This window comes from Dunckerocampus dactyliophorus, chromosome 14 (genome assembly GCF_027744805.1).
Source record: "Dunckerocampus dactyliophorus isolate RoL2022-P2 chromosome 14, RoL_Ddac_1.1, whole genome shotgun sequence".
NCBI lineage: Eukaryota > Metazoa > Chordata > Actinopteri > Syngnathiformes > Syngnathidae > Dunckerocampus > Dunckerocampus dactyliophorus.
This window is the reverse complement of record NC_072832.1, coordinates 28,091,334-28,112,040: the sequence shown is the minus strand read 5'-3', so window position 1 is coordinate 28,112,040 and position 20,707 is coordinate 28,091,334. Positions and strand designations below refer to the sequence as shown.

Below are 20,707 nucleotides of genomic sequence, written 5' to 3'. Positions count from 1 at the left end.
TGTGCATCGGCTCTGTAGCCGAATGAACGGAGAGAGTGGGCCCTCATCTCATTCAGCCTGTTTGTGGAGGAGGGGCTACTCGTGAGTGGAGTCCAGAGGGTTTAGCAGTTAGCTTTGCGAGGCAGCATACGCGAACATGAAGAAGGCGCAGAAGCGATGGTTTCTGAGTTGAATGGCACATCCGACAGCCACCATGTGGGAACATTTGGGAACAAATGTTGCAACTCAGCTGTTGGTGTGAAAGTCTGCATGGCCTTTAACCCTATTACTACATTGGTTCTTTTGCTTCTGCGTTGCATAATGCACTTTCTCATGCACTCCAAATCATTATTGAAGTGGGAACATACACTTGTTGTGTATATACAATGACTTTTCCACCGCCCCTCTCCAATTGTGGCCTGCTTCCTGTTAATGCCTCATCCTCTTTGTGGCTGAGTGAAACACACCTGGCTGTCATTTACAGTAAACACCTGAGAGAATCAAGCAGTCACCTGTACTCCTCCTGCGTGAATATCGGGATGCGCGAGGGCTGAAGGACGGTGATCTCCACCAGGGTGCTGTTGGTCTTCACGGGCTCGCCGGCGTCAAAGGCAGTGACAAACAACTGCACGCACACACGCACAGAGAAAGGCAACATATTACATGTTGATGAGCACTAGAAGGACAGATAGATAAAAAAAGATGAATGTTTTCGGAGCAAGAGAGAGAGAACATTTTGTTGCAATGTCGCTTGGAAATGCGGCAGCACCCGAGACGTCCTCATTAGGACCAAATGTCCCACAGCACCTGCTTCTCTCTTTAAGAGCTACACTAAGACAACAACAACAACAACAACAACCTAAGACAGGTGACTTTGGGACGATAGCTGAAAAGAACTTTAATGTCCTTGATTGTTTTTTTACGCCGCAATTTGAAGGAATCTGCTGAAAACATTTTCGGTACGAATATGAATCTTTTTTCAACTTTTTGTCAAAAATGTAAAACAAACAGAAAAATAGAGGGAAAAAAGACAGTTGACATCAAACCCACAGGTGCCACCAAACCACTTCCACCCAAGCCGATCAGAGCTTTTCTCCCCTGTCACTCACACATGACAGTGTCATGGAGCGATGCCGCCATTTTTTTTGTCCATTTTTTTGCCACAACATGGGTCCCTACTACTACTACTACTACTACTACTACTACTACTACTACTACTACTACTACTCACCTTAAAGGTAAGACTGGGCTCCTCATTGAGGTTGACTTTCGTGATCACTCTTCCGGTGTTTTCCTCCACATCAAATATGCTTCCACTGTATGGCGACCTGTCCTGGTCCACCCTGTAGCGGACTAAACTGGCCGGTGTGCCCTGAAGCACAAAGAGTAGAAAAATGATGGTAAATAATACAGAACAACAATGCAGTATAGACTACTCAGATTCCAAAGAAGAACTGATGGAACTGCTAGTTAAGGTTGCTAAGTTCAAAAACCACATCTTAGGTCAAAAGACGACAACATTCACACAGCAATTAAAGGAAAAGTGCACTTTTGTTTTGGAATTTTGCCCATCATCCACAATCCTGATGCGAGGCATAGAGCAGATATCAACAATTGGAGGATACATTCTGCTTGTGGGCGTTTATTTTCTGGACTGGACGTCCCTTCAGTGTATATCAGTCAAAGAATGTGCCATGAAGAAGAGAAAAAAACACATTTATATGTCACCCTGGACTATAAGTGGCATTTATTTACACATTTATTTCACAAAATTCAAGGCATTTGAAGGAAAAGTGCACTTTTTGGGGAATTTTGCCCATCATCCACAATCCATATGTGAGACATGAACACACGTCTTTGTCTTTTCTGTGCGTTCTAAAGATATAAGAACTGATAAAAAGAGTCATGTAATGAGACACACCTATGACAAGTGAAAAAGGTTTGTCAGAGACCTCAGTGGCGTCACACCAGCTGCTCGGAGCGTGTGCCCGAATACAGTGCACCCTGCTGGGCCACAGCAGGTGGCTCCTCCCCCTCTATACTCTGGTTCTCCTGATAGTAGTGATGTGGTAGTAGTGATGTCATGATAAGATCATGAAGGGAGAAAAAAACAAATGAGCAGGAAAAGCATGAGTGCCGAAGCAAAAGAACTGAAGTCATGCTGAGATGTGTTAATAATTACGAAAATGTCAAAAAATGCTACTATGTGAATATTAGCATGGTAGCGCTAACCTGCCAACACCTGAAATGATATCACAAGAGTTTATATAGGTTTCTTCTCACGAAAACACCTAAAATGCTATGTTAATGTCAGCATGTTAACAATGTTAACATTAGCATGTGAAACCTAGCATGATAGCGCTGCCAATGTTAAAACTAACACTGAAAATGGATAAAAATGTTAGCATAGCAGCATGCTAACATTAGAATGCTAGCAATGCTAACTGCTAGCATGCTAACATGTAGCATAATAGCGCAATGTGCCAGGAATGCTAAATGTCCTGACTGAAAAATGAAGGTGGACTTACAGGACAAAAAATGCCAGAGTAAGAATAATAAAGAAAACAATGGGCCAGAATTTTATGAGCGTGAATGCATAAAGAACTTCACACAATAATAGGAGAAAAAGTGAGCTTTGTTCAAACAGCGTGAAGAGACTAGCCTCCCAAGAACGAGCAGGAATCCCAACGAGAAAGCGTTTTATAGTTTTCGCTCATGTATGACAAAATGTTACTTAAATGTCGGCCGTGTACTTTTATGATGGCGGTTTGACCCTGGAACTGATAAACGGTGTTGTTGCGCGCTGGTAATAAATGAAGTTACTTTATTGCTTCTTTTTTATTGAGAAAGGGGCAGAGACTTCCTTATTAAATTCAACCCTCCAGGCTCCACAATAACGCAGTTTAGCCCGAGCTGGACTTTAACTTTCATTAAGATTAATCACACTTCCTTCCTCATCTTTATCGTTTTTCGTGTGGCGCTTCCTTCCCAAACAACCTTGAATTCTGTCGGAGCTTTTCATATTTATTTCTTTTATTTGCTTTTTTTGTGAGCTCCAGTTGCCTGAGCTGCTTGTGTTGCCAAGGAGACTGCAGGACGTGAAATAAAACGTGAAATAGCAACACGTCCCTGAGGAGACCGTCCCCCAGATGTGTCTTTACTGCTGCGTCATTCTCAAAGGGGATTAGCAGGACAATTACACAGAGGAAGAAATATTTGATGAAATACTCAACTCCATTCACTTTTCCATATGCTACATGCTAGCATACATGTAACATACCCTGGACATATTATTAGGGTTGTGAGGGGATAAACCGATGCAACTGGATATCCACTTTGACAAGGTGTCAGCCTCCTGGATGGATACGAATCAGACATAAATCCTGGGATGAATGGATTGTCGAGACATGCACCGAGTATCGCAAGACTAGCAACCGCTTGTCTGCCCGTCTCTCAAACAACGTGAAAGGATTGTCACGCATGCGCCGCAGCTTAGCATGACTGAAGACCAGAAGGGATGTAAGTAGCATTAGCAGCGTGCTAGCTAGTCACCGGGAAAGATTTCCAACAGATCAGCAAAACATACGTACATTATAGCTGTGTAATTGATCTTATATATGATGTATTGTGTCAAATTAAGACAGGAACAGCATCAAATTAAAAGCACCAAATGAATCCAGAGCCACCATCCACCAGTACCAGCCTGGATAAATATGCACATTAGCACCCAATAAGGTCATCACATCTTACCTTTATGCATTCCCACTTAGTACCAGCATTTGGGAGCAAAGAAAAAGGCTAAAAATACAATATAGTAGTCTATCTGTGCAGCGTGGGACAAAGTTACATGGTGCGTTCAAGGACCGTCCAACAAAGTGGGACAAGTTGGTGCTCACAACAAAGAACTTCAACATTTTTAACTGTATATTCTTTCTTGAATAAAATAATGGCCCATGTTTCCATAATTGATATCCATTTACATAAAATTTGATGGAGTTATTTACTACTATTTTTATTTTACTTTTTTTAAGTGTTGCACCTGAACATTTCCTGCGGCCTGGTGGTTGGGGACCCTTGCCTTCCAGCATGCTGGGGGGTATGATGTGCTCTTTTAAACATAAGAATGACACGTTTATACAATCGGCTTCTTTATTTGAGAATGTAAGATTCATGTGTCCATCAACAAATGTAACCCATGAATCGTATCAAATGCTCCTGTTTTTAAAAACCCGTGTATCTAGATGCGTATCAAATCGTCTTTCACAGAGAGATTTACATCCCTAACCATTGGACACAATGGTTTTTGGACAATGACTTGCTAAGTCCCACCCCTCCAAAGACGTTTTGCTTGATGGCGGCCATGTTTTTCAACCAATCTTGCCCCAGTTTGACAAGCATGTGCTACTGAGTCCCGTGAAGCTGCGTGCCAGACTTCATGGTGATTCAGCAAAACACTCTAAACTTAATATGGGTGTTTTGTCGAGATTGTGGATATGTGTGAGACATTTTGAGTCCAAGTGGACTAATGAGGTCAAACTTTGGGGTTTAATAACAGCCCAGACGACCCAGGAGGGGTGCATGTTTTGACACGTTCTTCACATTTGGTGTGCATGGGTTCAGGAGGAGAAGAGTTAGCTTCCACAAACGTATGAGGTGTCATTTTTTTCCACCAGGCTACATTCCAACTCTCCCGTTATTCTCTTCATAAAAAACAACTTGCAAGCCTGCAACGAAAACATTTGTATTTATGTTTTTAGCTCTATAATACTGGAGTACTGGAGTACTATAATACTATAGTACTGGAGTCAATAAGGACGCGTCCGTCCAGATGTAGTTCGGGAAGTCAAACACCACTCAGCAGGTTTCTATCTCACTGACACACTAGCAGTCATTCAGAAGGATTTCCTGTCATGGCTTCTTGGGTCGCCATTGGTCATTGCTCGTACAAAAACCCAGAAAATTCGGGAATCCAACTCATCTGTTCCAGACACCCACAATATGGACAACACCGACGTCCCGTACAGCCTTGTGAGATTGAATTCAACAGTGCTTATTCTCACTTTCTTCATCAAATTACTGCCACTTGCAACTTTCTTTGGCCCCATGGTGGGTTATTTAGCAGTCACACTTGACTCATTCAATCCCAGCCATTTCTCAAAAGACAAGCCCTTCAGCACTGGCCATTTTAGGCCATTTGGACTGACTTTCAAGCCACACAGAATATTGTGTTGTATGGTTATATAAACATGGAACCTAACAAAAGAAACATTAGACTCCCGTCTTTCATCAGAAAAAAAAAGTTGGTTTCTACCTTTTTGTGTTCCTTAGTAATCGGCAGTAGAACATAGGTAAGTTTCAGGAAAATATCAGTTCCCAACTAGAAAAGGGAGAAAAACAGCTTTTTGTGTTCAAGCATAACTTTCACTTTGACACACATATTTGTTGCTTTTATGACAGCTCAAATATCTAAACAACTATACCAACATAAACAACACAAAACACATCAAAATAACAATTTATTTACAAATATAACACCATCAACTATTTACAAGTTTCACATTTGGAACTAAACTCTGTGTTGGAACTAAATTTGCACGCGTGTGCATGCGTTAAAATGTCCCTACAATGCGTAACGCTACACTCCTCCACGCTCTCTCACTTCCTCCTTGCTGTCATGTGTGTTCCATCCATCCACATGATCTGTGCCGAGCGCTTCTTAAATGCACTTCTGCCACCTAGTGGCCCTTTGTATGCTCCTTTTGGGACATGCTGAATTGTGCAAGCACCACATTATGTAATAGAACGGTGCTTAATGCTTCATTTCATTTTCACCTCATTACGTAATAACGTATTTTTGTAATGATTTGCGGTATATGGTAATACAATTCTTGAACGCATTTTGTAATAGCATGTAACATATTGCATAAGTTATTACGCAATGGGGACAGTGCGCTTTTTTGTAAGAAAATGTAACAATTTATTACGTAAATAAATTGATGCTTCATTAGAAAAACCATCACGACAACATTAAGCCATGTCTAGTGAGTAGTCCTCCCCTAAAAGTATTTGCACGCCCACTTTTTCCAATTTGATCTTTTATTGGATGGACTTTTATTGGATCTTTTATTGGATTAGGGATCTGCCTGAGAGTTTTGTTGCAAAGCCAACCAATTAATGTTGGTCATGCTGTGTAATAAAAAAGTACATTCAGCAACACTTTGCTTGCATCATTTTTAATGCTTTGAAGAGCTATTTTCGTAAACGTATTCAATTCCAGAAATTCATGTTTGGAACAAAAAACAAAACAAAAAAAAGGATTGTTACCGGATCAGACCATCAAGACTAAAAAACAACTTGGATCGGAAGTAAAAAAATGTGGATCGGGACATCCCGAGTTGATTAATTGCATAACGCACCAAATTGCTACATTATCTTTAACAAAAAGTGCAATAACTTTTATTATTTTATTGTAGTAGTTTATTACAAAATACTTTCAATCATTTTCCGAATGCGGTGTTATCACATCATGGGGTGGAAATGCATGTTACATAATGCACATTATTACATCATGTCCCACGAGAAGCATGTTCAGAGAAAGTAAACCAAGAGCTCCAGTTTTTCTTCATTGTCCTCATGTGGCTGCAGCACCTCCCCAACACAAACACACGTTTTCCGACAGACCATCACACGGGAAGCGCTGCAACACAAGTCCATCAAATCATTCATCAAATGGGGAAATTAGAGATGCACAATGTCTTGTGCCAGGAAATATGAGCATATTAGTCCAGTACTCAGGTCTCTGCACTGGCTTCCTCTCGCTCAGAGAATAGACTCTGCTTGTGTACAAGCCAAAGCATCTCTGACATGTTAGAGCCACATAAACCATCTCGGGCTCTGAGAAGCTCAGGGAGGGGTCTCCTGCGAACTAAACACAGTGAGGCTGCGTTTCAGTTTCATGCTGCCAAAATCTGGAAGAGTCTTCCAGAAGATGTGCGATAATCCTCAACATTGGCAATGTAGAACTGCCAAAAATACGACTTCGGCAACTTTGGCAATGTTCGAAACCAAGCTGACAAAACTTCTATTCAACTGTGCATATCACAACTCTAACTATTAGATCCACACGCTTCTTTTTTTTTTGTTTGATGGCATTTTATGTAATGATTTTATGGAATGAATTTATGACCTCTTCTCTGTAAAGCACTTTCAATTACCTTGTGTACAAATTGTGCTCTGGAAATAAACTCGCCTATTTCATTCTCTTCCATTTCATCCTCCATGCTTTCCTTCACTTGTGTGTGTTTTTATAAAAGCCCACAGCCATTCACCGCTTTGCTGTACAATACTTCAGAGATGCACAGTAGTAGTAGTAGTAGTAGTAGTAGTAGGGGAGTAAGACGAATCACCATAAAGAAAAGTGCTCTAAATAAAGCTTGGCCGACTGTTTGTCTCCATGGTAAACTCATCCAGAGTGATGAAGCACTGAACAAACACGTAGCGGACCGTTTGGAAATCTCCCAACAGACTCGAGGAGAACGGCTCTTTTCTCCCACCACAATATTCACACTGTTAGAAGTTTTGACAGAGACGTAGCGCACGTCCTGTGATACATATTGCATTAGCCTTTGACAGACACTCTGTCAATAAAACGCTCTGAGCCTCGGGTCAATAAGACACTGGGTTAGTCCACTCCTGTTAGGAAATCGAAGCGCTGCTTCAGTCAGAGCGCTCCCTCACAGACGCTGACTGTTTACCTGTCTTTGTCTGGGGAACTATCTAGGAAAGTTGTCAACACCACAATGGGGGGATAAGAAAGCCAAATTCAACGGAAATGATGACAGCAGCTGCTCAGAATATGCTTCTGTGGCTTCCAGGCATGCTAATGATCTGAATCCCTTGTGTGTTGCGTGTGGGGAGAAGTTCCTTGTTCCGTCATTTTGGATGAAAGTTGAAAGAAACTATCCAAAACTTTGCCCCGATGGTGTTCAAGGAGTTTTTGCCGTTCCTGTCCAATTAAGACGGGATTTTCGGGGCTGACCACGACAAGAACAAGACGGCGGAAACACACTGCGCCTGTCACTCACGCTAATTCATGCAGCGCATTGAGCTGAGACAGAAAGCCAATCTGTCGTATGGGGTCAAACGTTGGGGTTTATTAATAATAATTACATGTTATAAAACATAGTAGCACAGGGGACACAGGAGATGTGCATGATTTGGCAAAATTGCACCCTTTTTTTGCAAAGCTAGCTTACATAAATGAATAAAAACAAACAAAAAAAACCCCATCCAATTACTTGTGACTGGGTTTTTGCGCCTGTCACTCATGCACCTCAAACCGTGCTATTACCAACAAACTCCAGGCTCACACTGCTGGTGACGCTGACTGTAGAAAAGCCAAACTGAATGGTCACCATTCAGTTTGGCTTTTCTACAGTCTTCCATTTGCTATTTTGCTTTTCTTTATTTATACATGACAGAGGCATGAGGTTGCGACTTACAACGCCTGTACAGTAGAACCTTGGTTAGCATCAGGGTCCAACTAACTAAAACCAACAAACTAAATCCATTTTCCCCAGAAGAAATAATGTAAATACAATTAATCCGTTCTAGAAAGCCGAAAATGTGAACACAAAACACATTTTTATGGTTTTACAATAATAGTTTTATATCCAGTAAACATTTTTCGAAGAGGCGAGATGGGAGGGTGTGTTGAGGATCCACTGGAGAGTTGAATCTCGGATTCAGGAGGCGCAGTGTGGTTTTGGTGGTGAAACTGTGGACCAGCTCTACACTCTCAGCAGGGTCCTTGAGGGTGCATGGCAGTTTGCCCAACCAGTCTACATGTGTTTTGTGGACTTGTAGAGGGCATTCAAAATCAGTGCAGAGTACTCCGGGAGTATGTGGTATCGGACCACCTAATTGAGGCGGTTCGGTCTCTGTATGTCAGAGTTTGGTCCGCATTGGCAGCAAGTCGGATTGGTTACCAGTGAGGGTTGGACTACACCACGGATTCCCTTTGTCACTGATTCTGTTCATTACCTTTACCTTTTACAGACAGAGCGTTGAGGGGTTCCTGTTTGGTGGCTGGAGGACTGGGTCTCGCTTTTTGCAGATAATGTGGTCCTGCTGGCTTCATCGGGCCGTGACCTTCAACCCTCACTAGATCAGTCTGCAGACGCTGGCATGATAATCAGCAAATCCAAATCCAAGGTTCTCGCCCGGAAAACGGTGGAGTGTTATCTCTGGGTCGGGGATGAGATCCTGCCCCAAGTGGAGCAGTTTTAGTACCTGGACGTCTTGTTCATGAGTGAGGGAAGGATGGAACATGAGATCGACAGGTGGATTGGTGCGGCGGACTCTACATCGGTCTGTTGTGGTGAAGAGGGAGCTGAACCTAAAGGCAAAGCGATCAATTTACGGTCAATGGACATTCCTACCCTCACCTATGGCCAAGACCTTTGGGTAGTGACCGAACAGACAAGATGGCGGGTACAAGCGGCTGAAATGAGTTTTCTCCGTAGGTTGACTGGGCTCTCCCTTCCAGATAAGGTGAGAAGCACTGTCATTCAGGAGAAACTCAGAGTAGAATCATTGGACCTCATTCACAAACATCTTCTTAAAAGTCTTCTTAAGAAGTGTACTTAAGAAGGCGCGGGTTGGAAACTGCGCGGCATTCACGACACGTTCTTAAGTAGGGATAATCGTTCGCACCGGTGTTCTTAGGTTGATGAATGCCAACTGCGATGCCCGTGCATGTGAGGCCTAATTTGCATAGGTCACCGCCTATTATTTCCTATATAAGGTCAAAAATGTGGCAGCTGGAGGCGGAGATGGCAACGCGCAAGGGCAAGACTGAGAAGCAGCTGGACAACAAACGAAAGAAAAAGTTCAATTCTACTGAAATAGAGGTGCTTTTACAAGGAGTGAGCGAACACAAGACCACCTTATTTTCACGTGTATCCACCGGTCATCAGGCCATCCAAAAAGAGTCGGCATGGAGCACCATTGCAGGAAACATAAATGCCGTTTCCATGGAGAAACGCGCCACCGCAGAGGTTAAAAAAAAGTGTTTTGACTTAAAATAGACTAAAAAAAAAGATTGGACTGCACCGGAGGGATCTGGAGGAAACGGGAGGCGGGCCATCAATCAGAAACCAAACCATTTTGGAAACTCTAGAAAATATTTACACAATCATGATGGAAAAATAAAGTCAAAATACATAGTTTGTGTGTGACAATGTATTTTTTCTGTGGTTACATTTGATTAGACGCTGCCTAATTAATACAGCAGCCCCGTGCTCTGGCTCAAGACGTGGCTGGGGGCGCATGTCGTTATCTGGGGGTGCTACGTGCGCAATAGACACACCACGTTTCATTGCGATGTTATTCTGATGATCCTGCACACCTGCAAGAACAGAGAGGGAAGCCTGAAGCCTGAAGCGGGACATCAAATATTGGGATGTTGTTGGGATATTTTATTTGCACTACATTTTTTGGGATCAGGTTGCAAAATCCATCATGAGGGCGATTGCGCATTGAAAGTGCAAGCTTTGCTTGTGCGTAAGAGTCCTCCTGAGCGTTCGTAGAATTTGTTCTTAGATCTAAGAACTGGGAGTTAAGAACACGTTTCGTGAATGCCAAAAATCTTCGTAAGAAGGCTTTAAGAACACATTTGTGCGTAAGAACGTTTTGTGAATGAGGCCCATTGTCTCTCAGCTGACCTGGGAACACCTTGAGATCTGCTGGGAGGAAGTGGATGAAGTAGCTGGGGAAATGGAAGTCTGGGGTTCCCTGCTTAGGCGACCTGACCTCGGATAAGTGGTAGAAGATGGATGGATGCAGTAAACATGGATGGATGCAGTAAACAATTCCACATGCATATGTAGAATTGAAGACCTGATTGCTGATGTGTGGTGCTGGTGTTCCCAAAGACACAATGCGGCATTGAGACACCACACGGACACCACCTTCAATTCAATCGTGTTTCTCATGTCAGTAAACCAAAATGGAGCCACAGAAAGTTTCAAGTGCCAGTATTTTGGTAAAGAAGGTGAAAAACACTTGAATGGAAGTGAATTGAATTGAATTGAGCAAATATGAGTCATGAGGGGATGCACTGTGTTTTCATCATAGGACCATGGGGCAGTTTTGATGACATAACATGATGCAATGCAAATATTCCAAACCTAAATGACGCTTGGTTGACCACAGTTATTTTTAGCTTCTGCTATACAGTATCTACTAGCTGCTTTGAAAGCACGCCATTGTCACGCATTTTAACATTCATTTAGCGTTCACATTTGAGCTCAAGTTCACCAAAACACACCAGAGTTCACTTACAAGCGGACCAAGACCCATATCTGGTGTGAAGCCAGCCTTCTTCTTAAAGTTAAATAGCTCAAATAGTCGTCTTCACAACAGCTAAGATGTATTACACCACCTGCAGCGAGGACTGACCCGGTGTCAAATGTGCAACGCAAACCCTGGTGGGAAGGCAGCAGCAGGCCAATCAAAGGCCATGACAGCACAGCCTCCATCCACCTCCGTGCAGGTGGAAGCTGTGAGGGCAGCACAAGGAGGTCAGTGAGTGTATTCAGCTGCTTTGTGAGAGCAGAGTGTTATAAAAGAGGAAAACATGAAGAACAAGGTGTTGAATATGAAGTTGGAAAGAAAATGCTTTGAATGACATTAACTCATTCACTGCCAGACATGATTGAAAAGACAACCCCTCCAGTCGCGGCCACCATTTGGACTGATCTTTCAAGGCACACAGAATATTGTGTTCTATGGCTACATAAACATGGACGCTACCAAAAGAAAGATCAGACTCACATTTGTTTATCCCTTTTTCTGTTCTTTCAGGAAAGTTTCAGGAAAATATCAGTTCTCAACAAAAAAAACGGGAGGAAAACCAACTTTTTGAGAAAAGATACATTTCAAGCATAACTTCCACTTTGACACATATTTTTCTTTTGTGACAGTTCAAAGGCTTGTTTGCATCAAAATAATTTATTTGAAAATATATAAGCATGAGCTATTTACAATTTTCACATTTGGAACTAAGCTGCGTGCACATACATGCGCGTGTGGAAGCGTTAAAGTTTCCCTACAATGCGTAACCTTGCGCACGCTACACTCCTCCTTGCTGTCGAGTGTGTAAATGCATGCAAAAGATCCATGCCGAGCTCTTATCAAATGCACTTCTGCTCCCTTGTGGCTGTTTTTATGGCTTAAAACTGCAGCGACAGTAACTTTTTTCAATCTGCAGTTGCGTCATCACCTCGTTTTGTGTCTCACGCAAAATATGTAAAAAGCGTATAAATACGTCTTTGGTACGAACGAGTTAAAGAGTTAATTTTGCTGCTTGAATGATGGGTTCCACTGGAAAAAGAAAGCAAAAGTCATGACTTGTCTACTCCTGCGAGAGCCTCCTCAGGGAGCACAGAGGGAAGATAAAACATAAAAGTAAATATATAAAAATATTGTGAAGCATGACGCTGTCAGAGGCCAAAGGCTGGTGACTCACAAGTCACACGCTGCAATCAGAGCCGCTGAGGTGGAATGAAAGCGCACGCAGAGCACACACAAATGAAAGCGTGCAGGTTTGGAGAAGTTGCGAGAGCAAAGCCGTGAAAGAACAAATGAAAGTGTCTGATGTTCAAAGAGGGACGTGTAGCGAGATGTCACAGTGTGATGGCTTTTTGTTTTTTTCTTTTAAATCTGACTTCATTAAAAAGCAGGCGGGGAATCACGACTTGCTTTTCCTGGCTTGGAAACTGATCCAACATGTGCAGACTGCTTTCCTGAGTAATCTGGAAAAATGATTTAACTTCTGCAAAAAATCCAATTAGCAGCTCTATTCAATTAACAACAAGCAAATAAGCTCCAGGGTCTCTCGTAGTGATGTGCGGATCCGTACTGAAGCACCCATGCCACCGATACCAGCTCTTCATGCTCTGAAATGGATTGTCAAATCAAAATATCGACACTTCCGATACTTCAGTCACTTTCGATACGTCAGTCATTTGAGGGCATGTTTGTTTGTCTGTTGAAACAACGAGCGATTGCAAACGGAGCCAAGTGTGAATTATCAATCAAGTTTTCATTCTGAAAGCAGTTCCTCATCATTAAACATTAATTGTACTTATGTTCTTTTGTTCTTGTTTCAAATACCATTTTCTATGATTTGGTCCTGTTTTTCTCCTGTTGTATATGTTAGCTTGGCTAATTTGTAAATCGCCCCGCCACCTCAATGTACTTCAGGGTTTCAAATAAATAAATACATGACCGAAACTCATTATTACATTTATTTAATGAATGCATAACTTAAATCCCTTGTATTCTTCATGATGCGAGAGGAAATACACTACTTTTTACATTTTCCCGACGCATTAGGTCAATTTGCACAGTATTGGTATCAGATTGGAAACAAAATCAGTGATATCTCCAAAAATCACAGCATCAACAGTTTTTTTTTCTTTCATCTCCAATAGATGCATATCACGAGTGGTCAGCATGGAGCTCTGTATGCGCTTTAAAATGGTCCCCACGCTGCTCAGCTGTCGGTGTGACCGTCATGCATCTTCCACTTGTCGTACGGTAGTGTACGACAAACTCGCCAGCAGTATTACCGCTGACTCAGCAATTTGCTCTTTGCCACTATTACAGCATTGGTTGTGTTGCTGCTGTGTTACAATACAATACAAGTGCAATACACTTGTTTGTGAATAACCTTGTGGTCAAAGACAGCTACGCGTTCCTTTTCACTTTCTCATGCACTACAAATCATTATTAAAGTAAAAAAACACACACACAATGAAGTTGTTGTCAAATGTTGGAAATAATCTCTTTTCAAGAATCATCTTCGTGGTTTAAGTGCCGTATTTTCCCGACTATAAATTGCACTTATTTCATACTGTAGCATGGATGGTCATGTGACTTGTCATATACAATAGAACATGCTCAAGGCTTGTTCAGTGATGTGGAATGAGATTGGGAGTTTGGTGAAGTTAGTGGTAACTTAGTTGTTGGACTCGCTGCCTTGTTATGTTCATTTTGCCAATGCTGCCTCTCAGGTATGTTCTCCATGCTATTGTGTAGAAGAATAATGTGGTAAGTTAAATTGTGTGTACTATTGTGTAGTTGAATAACCAGCCTTTCCACATTAACAGAAAAGTGCACATTTTTGGGGGGAATTTTGCCCATTTTCTTTTCTGTGTCTTCTAAAAGGTGTAAAAACAGGTAAAAAGAGGCAGCTAATGAATGCAGGTAATGGGACGCACCTATGAAAACACCTCCAAAAAGCTCCAACAAGGTTTAGTGGTTTTCTATCCATGCTAACAGCTACATTCATGATAACATGTCATACTTGTAGTATTTTGGGAACTTCCTTCCTGGGTGCATTGATTTCACATAGCAACATAGAAAGGAACGCTACACCTAGCATCAAAAACACCAACACAGCTCCAATATGTAGCGTTACCTTTGGCTAATGTGTGGTGAAGCTAGTCGCGAGCCGGCTAGTAGCTAGCCGCTGTGGTGTGGTGAGGTGTCACTACGCCAGTAAGGTAGTTCTTGGGTGTAACAAAGTAAATAACAATAAAATAACAATGTGCTTCATATGCATCACATTATGGAAATGGAGCCTTGTTGGTGCTTTTTGGAGGTTTTTTTCAGAAGGCTTTCTAGGCGGAATAGGTGCGTCCCATTACATGCATTCCTAGCTGCCTCTTTTTTAGCTGTTTTTATATCTTTAGAACACGTAGAAAAGAGAAAGGTGTATGTTCATGCCTCACATAAGGATTGTGGATGATGGGTGAAATTTCACTTTTCCTTGACAAATAAATGTCACTCATAGTCCAGTGTGACTTAAAAATATATTTTTTTGTCATCATGACACATTTTTTTGACAACTTAATTCTGGAAAATATGTGGAATGAAATGATGGAAGGGATTGAGTAAGGAAGTCCAACAAAGTACAGAGATGAGCACATTCATCAACAATACAAGCAGTTGATGTTTGCTAAATACAAGCAGAAGAGTCTTCATCTTCACAACGATTGTTCTGTCAGGTTTGTTTTTTTTGTTGTTTTTTTTTGTTTATAAAAAAAGTTTATAAAAAAGTTTTGCTCTTTATTCATATTTATTTTAAGCATTTATTTATTTATTTATTTATCTATTATTATTAATGTATATATATATATATATATATATATATATATATATATACATACTTTTTTTTTTCTTTGGGAGGGCTGTCTTACATTATCTATTATGTATTATCCTGACTATCATAGGAAACTATCATAGGAAACACGACATGGAATGCAGGAAGTGAACAACATGTACTGTACTAGATGTAGAATGGATGGGGGGTAGGATTAAATAAGCTTTGCTTCTTCCGACTCCTTTTGGACATGTGGAAGTGTGAAAGGATGATTCATGAGATGTATTCCATTGTAACCTTCATGTTCAAATCAGCTAAACCAAACCAAACCAAAATATCCCACTCAGCATCCTGATTGTGGATACCTGCTGCATACGTGTACGTACTGGAACATACTGTAGTAATCATCCTATGAATGACACTGCATCAGAGTTCGTTACTCACTGGCGGGTCCTGGTCCTCGGCAACCACTGTAGTGATGACCGTTCCTTTCTCTGCGTTGGGGGCCACCATGCCTTTGTACAGGGCTTGGCTAAACACCGGAGAGTAGTCGTTCATATCCTAAAAATAAGCAGACACCGCATAAATGTGCTGAGACTGCTATTGCGTCATGCAGTTCCATGTAGGCAGGCCGTGCTTCGCTGTACAAAACCTACTCAAACTGAGATTGGTCTACAAAATCCACACTGAACGGTCATGAAAACATGCTAACAATGCAACCTCCTGTCTTTATTCCTCGGCATGTGGTTGTTGGTCACAGTGAGGAGACACATTTGATCCAAGAGGAGACTGAGGACAGTGAGAAATGAGAGGAGACAGCAGAGTGGGGGTGGGCCAGGATGAGATTCTGACGGTATGATAACCTTGGCTGGAAATGTCACGGTTTCACGATATTACAATTACAGCTCTAAAATGTGTTATTTTCAAATGTCTTTATTGAAAAGAGAAAAAAAAGGCATTTTCAAACCATATAATACAACACAATGACGGCGACAGCAGTGCGGCCGTACCGGCGCCGCTCAGTGCTAATGAGGCAGCTAACACCGGTGCTGTCTATGCCCGACTTTTGGCAACACAGCACACACCTGCGGTTTCAACAACTCCAAGCCCAGTTCTGACTGTGAGAAATAACACAGGATGTGACCAAGTATTTCCACGTCTCATATCGCAGGAACAATTTGAGTGGTTTTGAAGCCACGAAAATGACTATGATCTTATGTGGCGTGCAAGAGATACAAGTACGGACAAGGATATTAAGTAAAAATGGTCATGCTGGCCATGTAAAGCAGGGGTCTCCCTCATGGTCTCTACAGCATAACGCTCAACCTACTTGCCTACTCGACATGACAGTTTACTGTTAGCGGGACCCCAAGCACCATGGGTGTCCCTGGCAAGCAATAGCTGACATGAATGGGGGGTACTAGACAGAAAACTAACTATGTCACATCTATGTCACGATGCCAACACAAAAAGGGCAGCACAACATGTAGCATGTAAGTAACCACGCATAAGACGGAGGTTGCAACCCGCCATCCTTGCAAGTGTGTGCTGTCTATTTGCAAAAACGTGGGTCAAATTTGGGGATCCGCACATGGTGCATACTGGCTCAGTACGGATTTGGGAGCATGTGTAACCCGCCCTGTTTCGCACCAGCCGCACCGGGGCTCGAACACAGGACCTTCGCAATGGGAGGCGAGAGCGCTGACCACACGGCCAAAGGCCCGAACTGTCAAGTGTGTGTTCAGCGCAGCTCTTAAGGCAGAGGGAGTGACGTTTACCAACGTACACTGGCACAGCCTCACAGGCTGGCGTCCGTTACACATGCAGACACGACATGGCAGGAGGAACTTTCGCCGCGTGCGGACTGCGTCGGGCTACGGATGATGTGTGACGGGCGTCCGTCTCGTCACTTCCCCAGTTTGGCCGCAGACTGAGTGTGTGCACTGAATTCTGCGGTGGGGCCAAGCTGACGGATGAGTGCCGGGATTTAGTTTCCGAGATGCCCAGGACACAGGAGAGGGGGGGTCGGCTGCATCTGAGGCTCGGAAGGCAGCGGATGGGGCACAGCAGAGGCGGGCCGTGGAAGATGAGAGGAGGAGCAAAGAAGACTCAGATGGTGCTGCTGGAGGTCCGCTGCCACTTGAAGCTGCTCTTGCAGCATCAAAACACGGATGGGCGACATCGTGAAGCAGCAGCAGCAGGGACTTCTGGAGAACTTCGGAAGGTCAGAAAAAGTCAGGTTCATCACACAACATGTGAGTGAGGACAACGTACGTGAGCAGCACGTGTTAGTGCGGCCTCTGTTTTTTTCAGAGAAACGTGGCGGCCCTGGCCTCCCCAAAAAAACTAAACGCACGGGTTGTGACCAAGGCTGAAGGCAAGTACTACTACAAGTACTACTACAAGTACCACTATTATGGGGAATAATACGTGCGTGAAGTCTATATGTGCAACTTCAGCAACTTTTTACAATACAAGTGCCGCAAGGCATGCTGGGAAACTGGAAGGACTCCTTGATGCGACCCAGCCTCACCCACACTCTACCTCCAGCGGCCCCCAGGTACATTGAGTTTGAGCCCCCTGACGTAGAGCATGTGATTACATTGTAATGCAAACATAAACATGCAGCATAGCCTCCGCACTGAAGGACACAACCGCTGTTGTTTTGATGGGACTCAGCGATTTCAGTCTTTTCATACACGGAGCACAAGCACGTCTTTTAATGACAGGACCCTCGTAAATAATGCAGAGCAGGTCTGGCAATGAATGTAGTCTTGATCGTCAGGGGGGTGCATGAGAATGAAAAGACATTAAGTCTGACTCCAAACGGCACCAGCTTAACTGACATAAAAACCCTCAGGGCTAATCTTTCCTTTGCCTCACTTTGTTTTTATTTTTCATGGCGGTGGCAGTCTGGTATGATTTATTTACAGATCCTACGGGGGGAAAGTATGATGTGTTTTTTTTCTGATCACCCCTCGGAAGAAAAGAAGTGAATTGTGAAGCATAGGACACACAGGACACTGTGAACTGCAAAGCATCCTCCGAAAGAGGCAGCAAAACAATACTAGAGCAATAATCACATGGTAGATACTTCAAATAACCCTCTGGAGATGTTCTGTGAGGAGTGGAACAGCCTGCTATTTTCAAATAGCAGACTTTGGGTTTTGATATCAGCGCCCTTCCCAACCGTACGCAGGTTCCTGAGTGACAGCCACAAAGCTTAGCCTTTTTTTGAAGGACACACTCTACAAGCATGCAAAATCACACACGCAGCCTTCAAGGAAAAGTGCACTTTTTTGGGAATATTGCCCATTAGCCACAATCCTTATGTGAGAAATGAACACACGTCTCTTCTAAAGATATAAAAACAGATAAAAAAGGCAGCTAAGAAGCCACGTGACGGGAAACACCTATTCCACCTATAAAGCCTTCCGAAAAGCCCCAACATCGCTCCATTTCCATAATGTGACCAGCATATTAACCAAGCTACAGCAACATTGTTATTAAAATTATATTCTAAACTGCTCTTTTTTTTTCCACACCAGTGTTAGCTAGTTTTTCATACCTGACAGTCTTCTTCAGAGTGGTCACGTGATGTTTCTGTGACATGTCTTGTCAGCTGATTTATACAGACGTTGCCGCGTCACAGAAGACAAGTGAGCAGTTGAAACGGTCAGACACAAAAAAGCTAGCTAACTGTTACAGGAGCTGGAACGGGTGCCAGGAGTTTGTGGACCCCAGAGCAGAGACGAGAAGGTGTGGTGTCAAAATGGGTATTTTAACAACAGCAAACGATACTAACAAAGGAGAAAAAGCAGAAGACGCAGATGAGGGAAGTTAATAAAGTACAACTGAAAAGACAAATAAGAGAAAATACTAAGGGGGCTCAACAACTTACAGGTTTAGTTGACAGAAAGGGAAAAATGGCAAAAGAGAATGCAAGCACGAAGCTGGCGAGGATTCACAGCAATCAGGCTAAGGACTAGCGAGACCGCATGGCTTAAGAAGGCCTAATTGCTGATGAGATACAGGTGCACTGGCCAGGCGAGCGGGACGGAGCAGTCCTCTGCAGTGCTGCAACGAGACATCAGCAGACCAAACAGACTGGAAATCATGACACTAACGCTGGTCTGAAAAAAAGAACTGTTTACAATACAGTATAATTATGATAGACCAAATGAACCTCATTGGATTGTTATTAACTTTGCTATGAGCTCCACACACGGGAGGCAAAACACGACTGCGATTGGCAAAACTCATCGCCAATGCGTAGCAAACCCTGCACGTCGGAGGTGACGACTTGCTCACATCCAGAGTGAATTACGAGTCTCCCACGGTTTTGATAGGCGGAGGTGTGGAGGGAATTTGGGGTATCAAAGTAGTTCAGAGGCGGTAACGCATCCACTGTTGTTTGTGTAATCTTGCTAGTACCAAAACTTGCTAGTATTGAAGATACTTACATAAATGTCCGTGTAAATGAATGTAAACTTCCCTGATATGTTTACTCTGGCGCCAACAAGTTCCCATGCAGCTGCTTTTTTGTTTACAGCTCTAATTTCTTTTTTTAGAAATGTCAAATCTGACACAGCAAGTATTATTTTTTTCCTCCATGTTTACCTGCAAGAGAGTACGCAATAGCATCAATGCTCGATCGATGAAACGCCCACTGATGAGTCCTCGTTTCGGCCATGCCATGAAAAGTTTTACAATTTTCTGGGATCACGCAAGCCAGCATGTGCACGATGACATGCACGAGCACAACACATTTAAGACGCTTTCAATTTGCGTGTCACTTGAAGATGAAGACGCCCTGTCACGCTAGTTCCATTGAAAACGAATGGACTACATCGTCTCCTGCGCGTGCCGCCCATCACGCCTAAGAACTATGTTTCTGGCGTAGTGATACCTCACCACTCCACACCGGCTAGCTCGGCTTAGGGTTAGGCTCAGGATTATGGTTAGTGGTTAAAGATTTGGGTTAAGGTTGGGTTGAGGTTGAGGTTAGGGTTAGGTCGCTCACAGCGCGTCACAATGCCTCAGGACACTAGCTAAAGGTAACGCTACATATTGGAGCTGCCACCACTGCTGCTGTGTTGTTGTTTTTGTGTTCCTTTCTATGTTGCTATGTGAAATCAATGCACCCAGGAAGGAAGTTCCCAAAATACTACAAGTATGACATGTTATCATGAATGTAGCTGTTACTACATGATCACAGCACGGATGGAAAACCACTACTGTAAACCTTGTTGTAGCTTTTTGGAGGTGTTTTCATAGCGGCCTTTCTAGGCAGAATAGGTGTGTCCATTACGTGCATTCATTAGCTGCCTGTTTTTACCTGTTTTTATATCTTTAGAATGCACAGAAAAGGGAAAGCTGTGTATTCATGTCTCGCATGTGGATTGTGGATGATTTTCTTGGAATTGACTCATAAGATGTGCATGCAAGTCTTTCCAAGCACAAATAAACACCCTGGTGCCCAGCAAGGTGTCTTAATCCCGATGCCAACTGTTCATGTTGAGCATTGGGGACACAAATGAACCACGTTAACATTACAAA

At 42.9% G+C, this 20,707-nt stretch overlaps 1 protein-coding gene across 18 annotated transcripts in view; it reads right to left on the bottom strand.

Annotated features, from left to right (window-relative positions):
- Nucleotides 1-20,707, bottom strand: part of LOC129193597 (protocadherin-15-like) — a 346,331-nt gene that overhangs the window by 103,600 nt on the left and 222,024 nt on the right. For 17 of the 18 annotated variants that reach the window (XM_054797865.1, XM_054797866.1, XM_054797859.1 and 14 more), the window contains 3 exons: nucleotides 15,593-15,709; nucleotides 1,211-1,351; nucleotides 492-604 (listed from right to left, as the gene is read on the bottom strand). In XM_054797865.1, the coding sequence (XP_054653840.1) occupies nucleotides 492-604; nucleotides 1,211-1,351; nucleotides 15,593-15,709 (371 nt within the window). The remainder of the gene's footprint in view (nucleotides 1-491; nucleotides 605-1,210; nucleotides 1,352-15,592; nucleotides 15,710-20,707) is intronic. The other variant, XM_054797864.1, reaches the window with a different exon arrangement.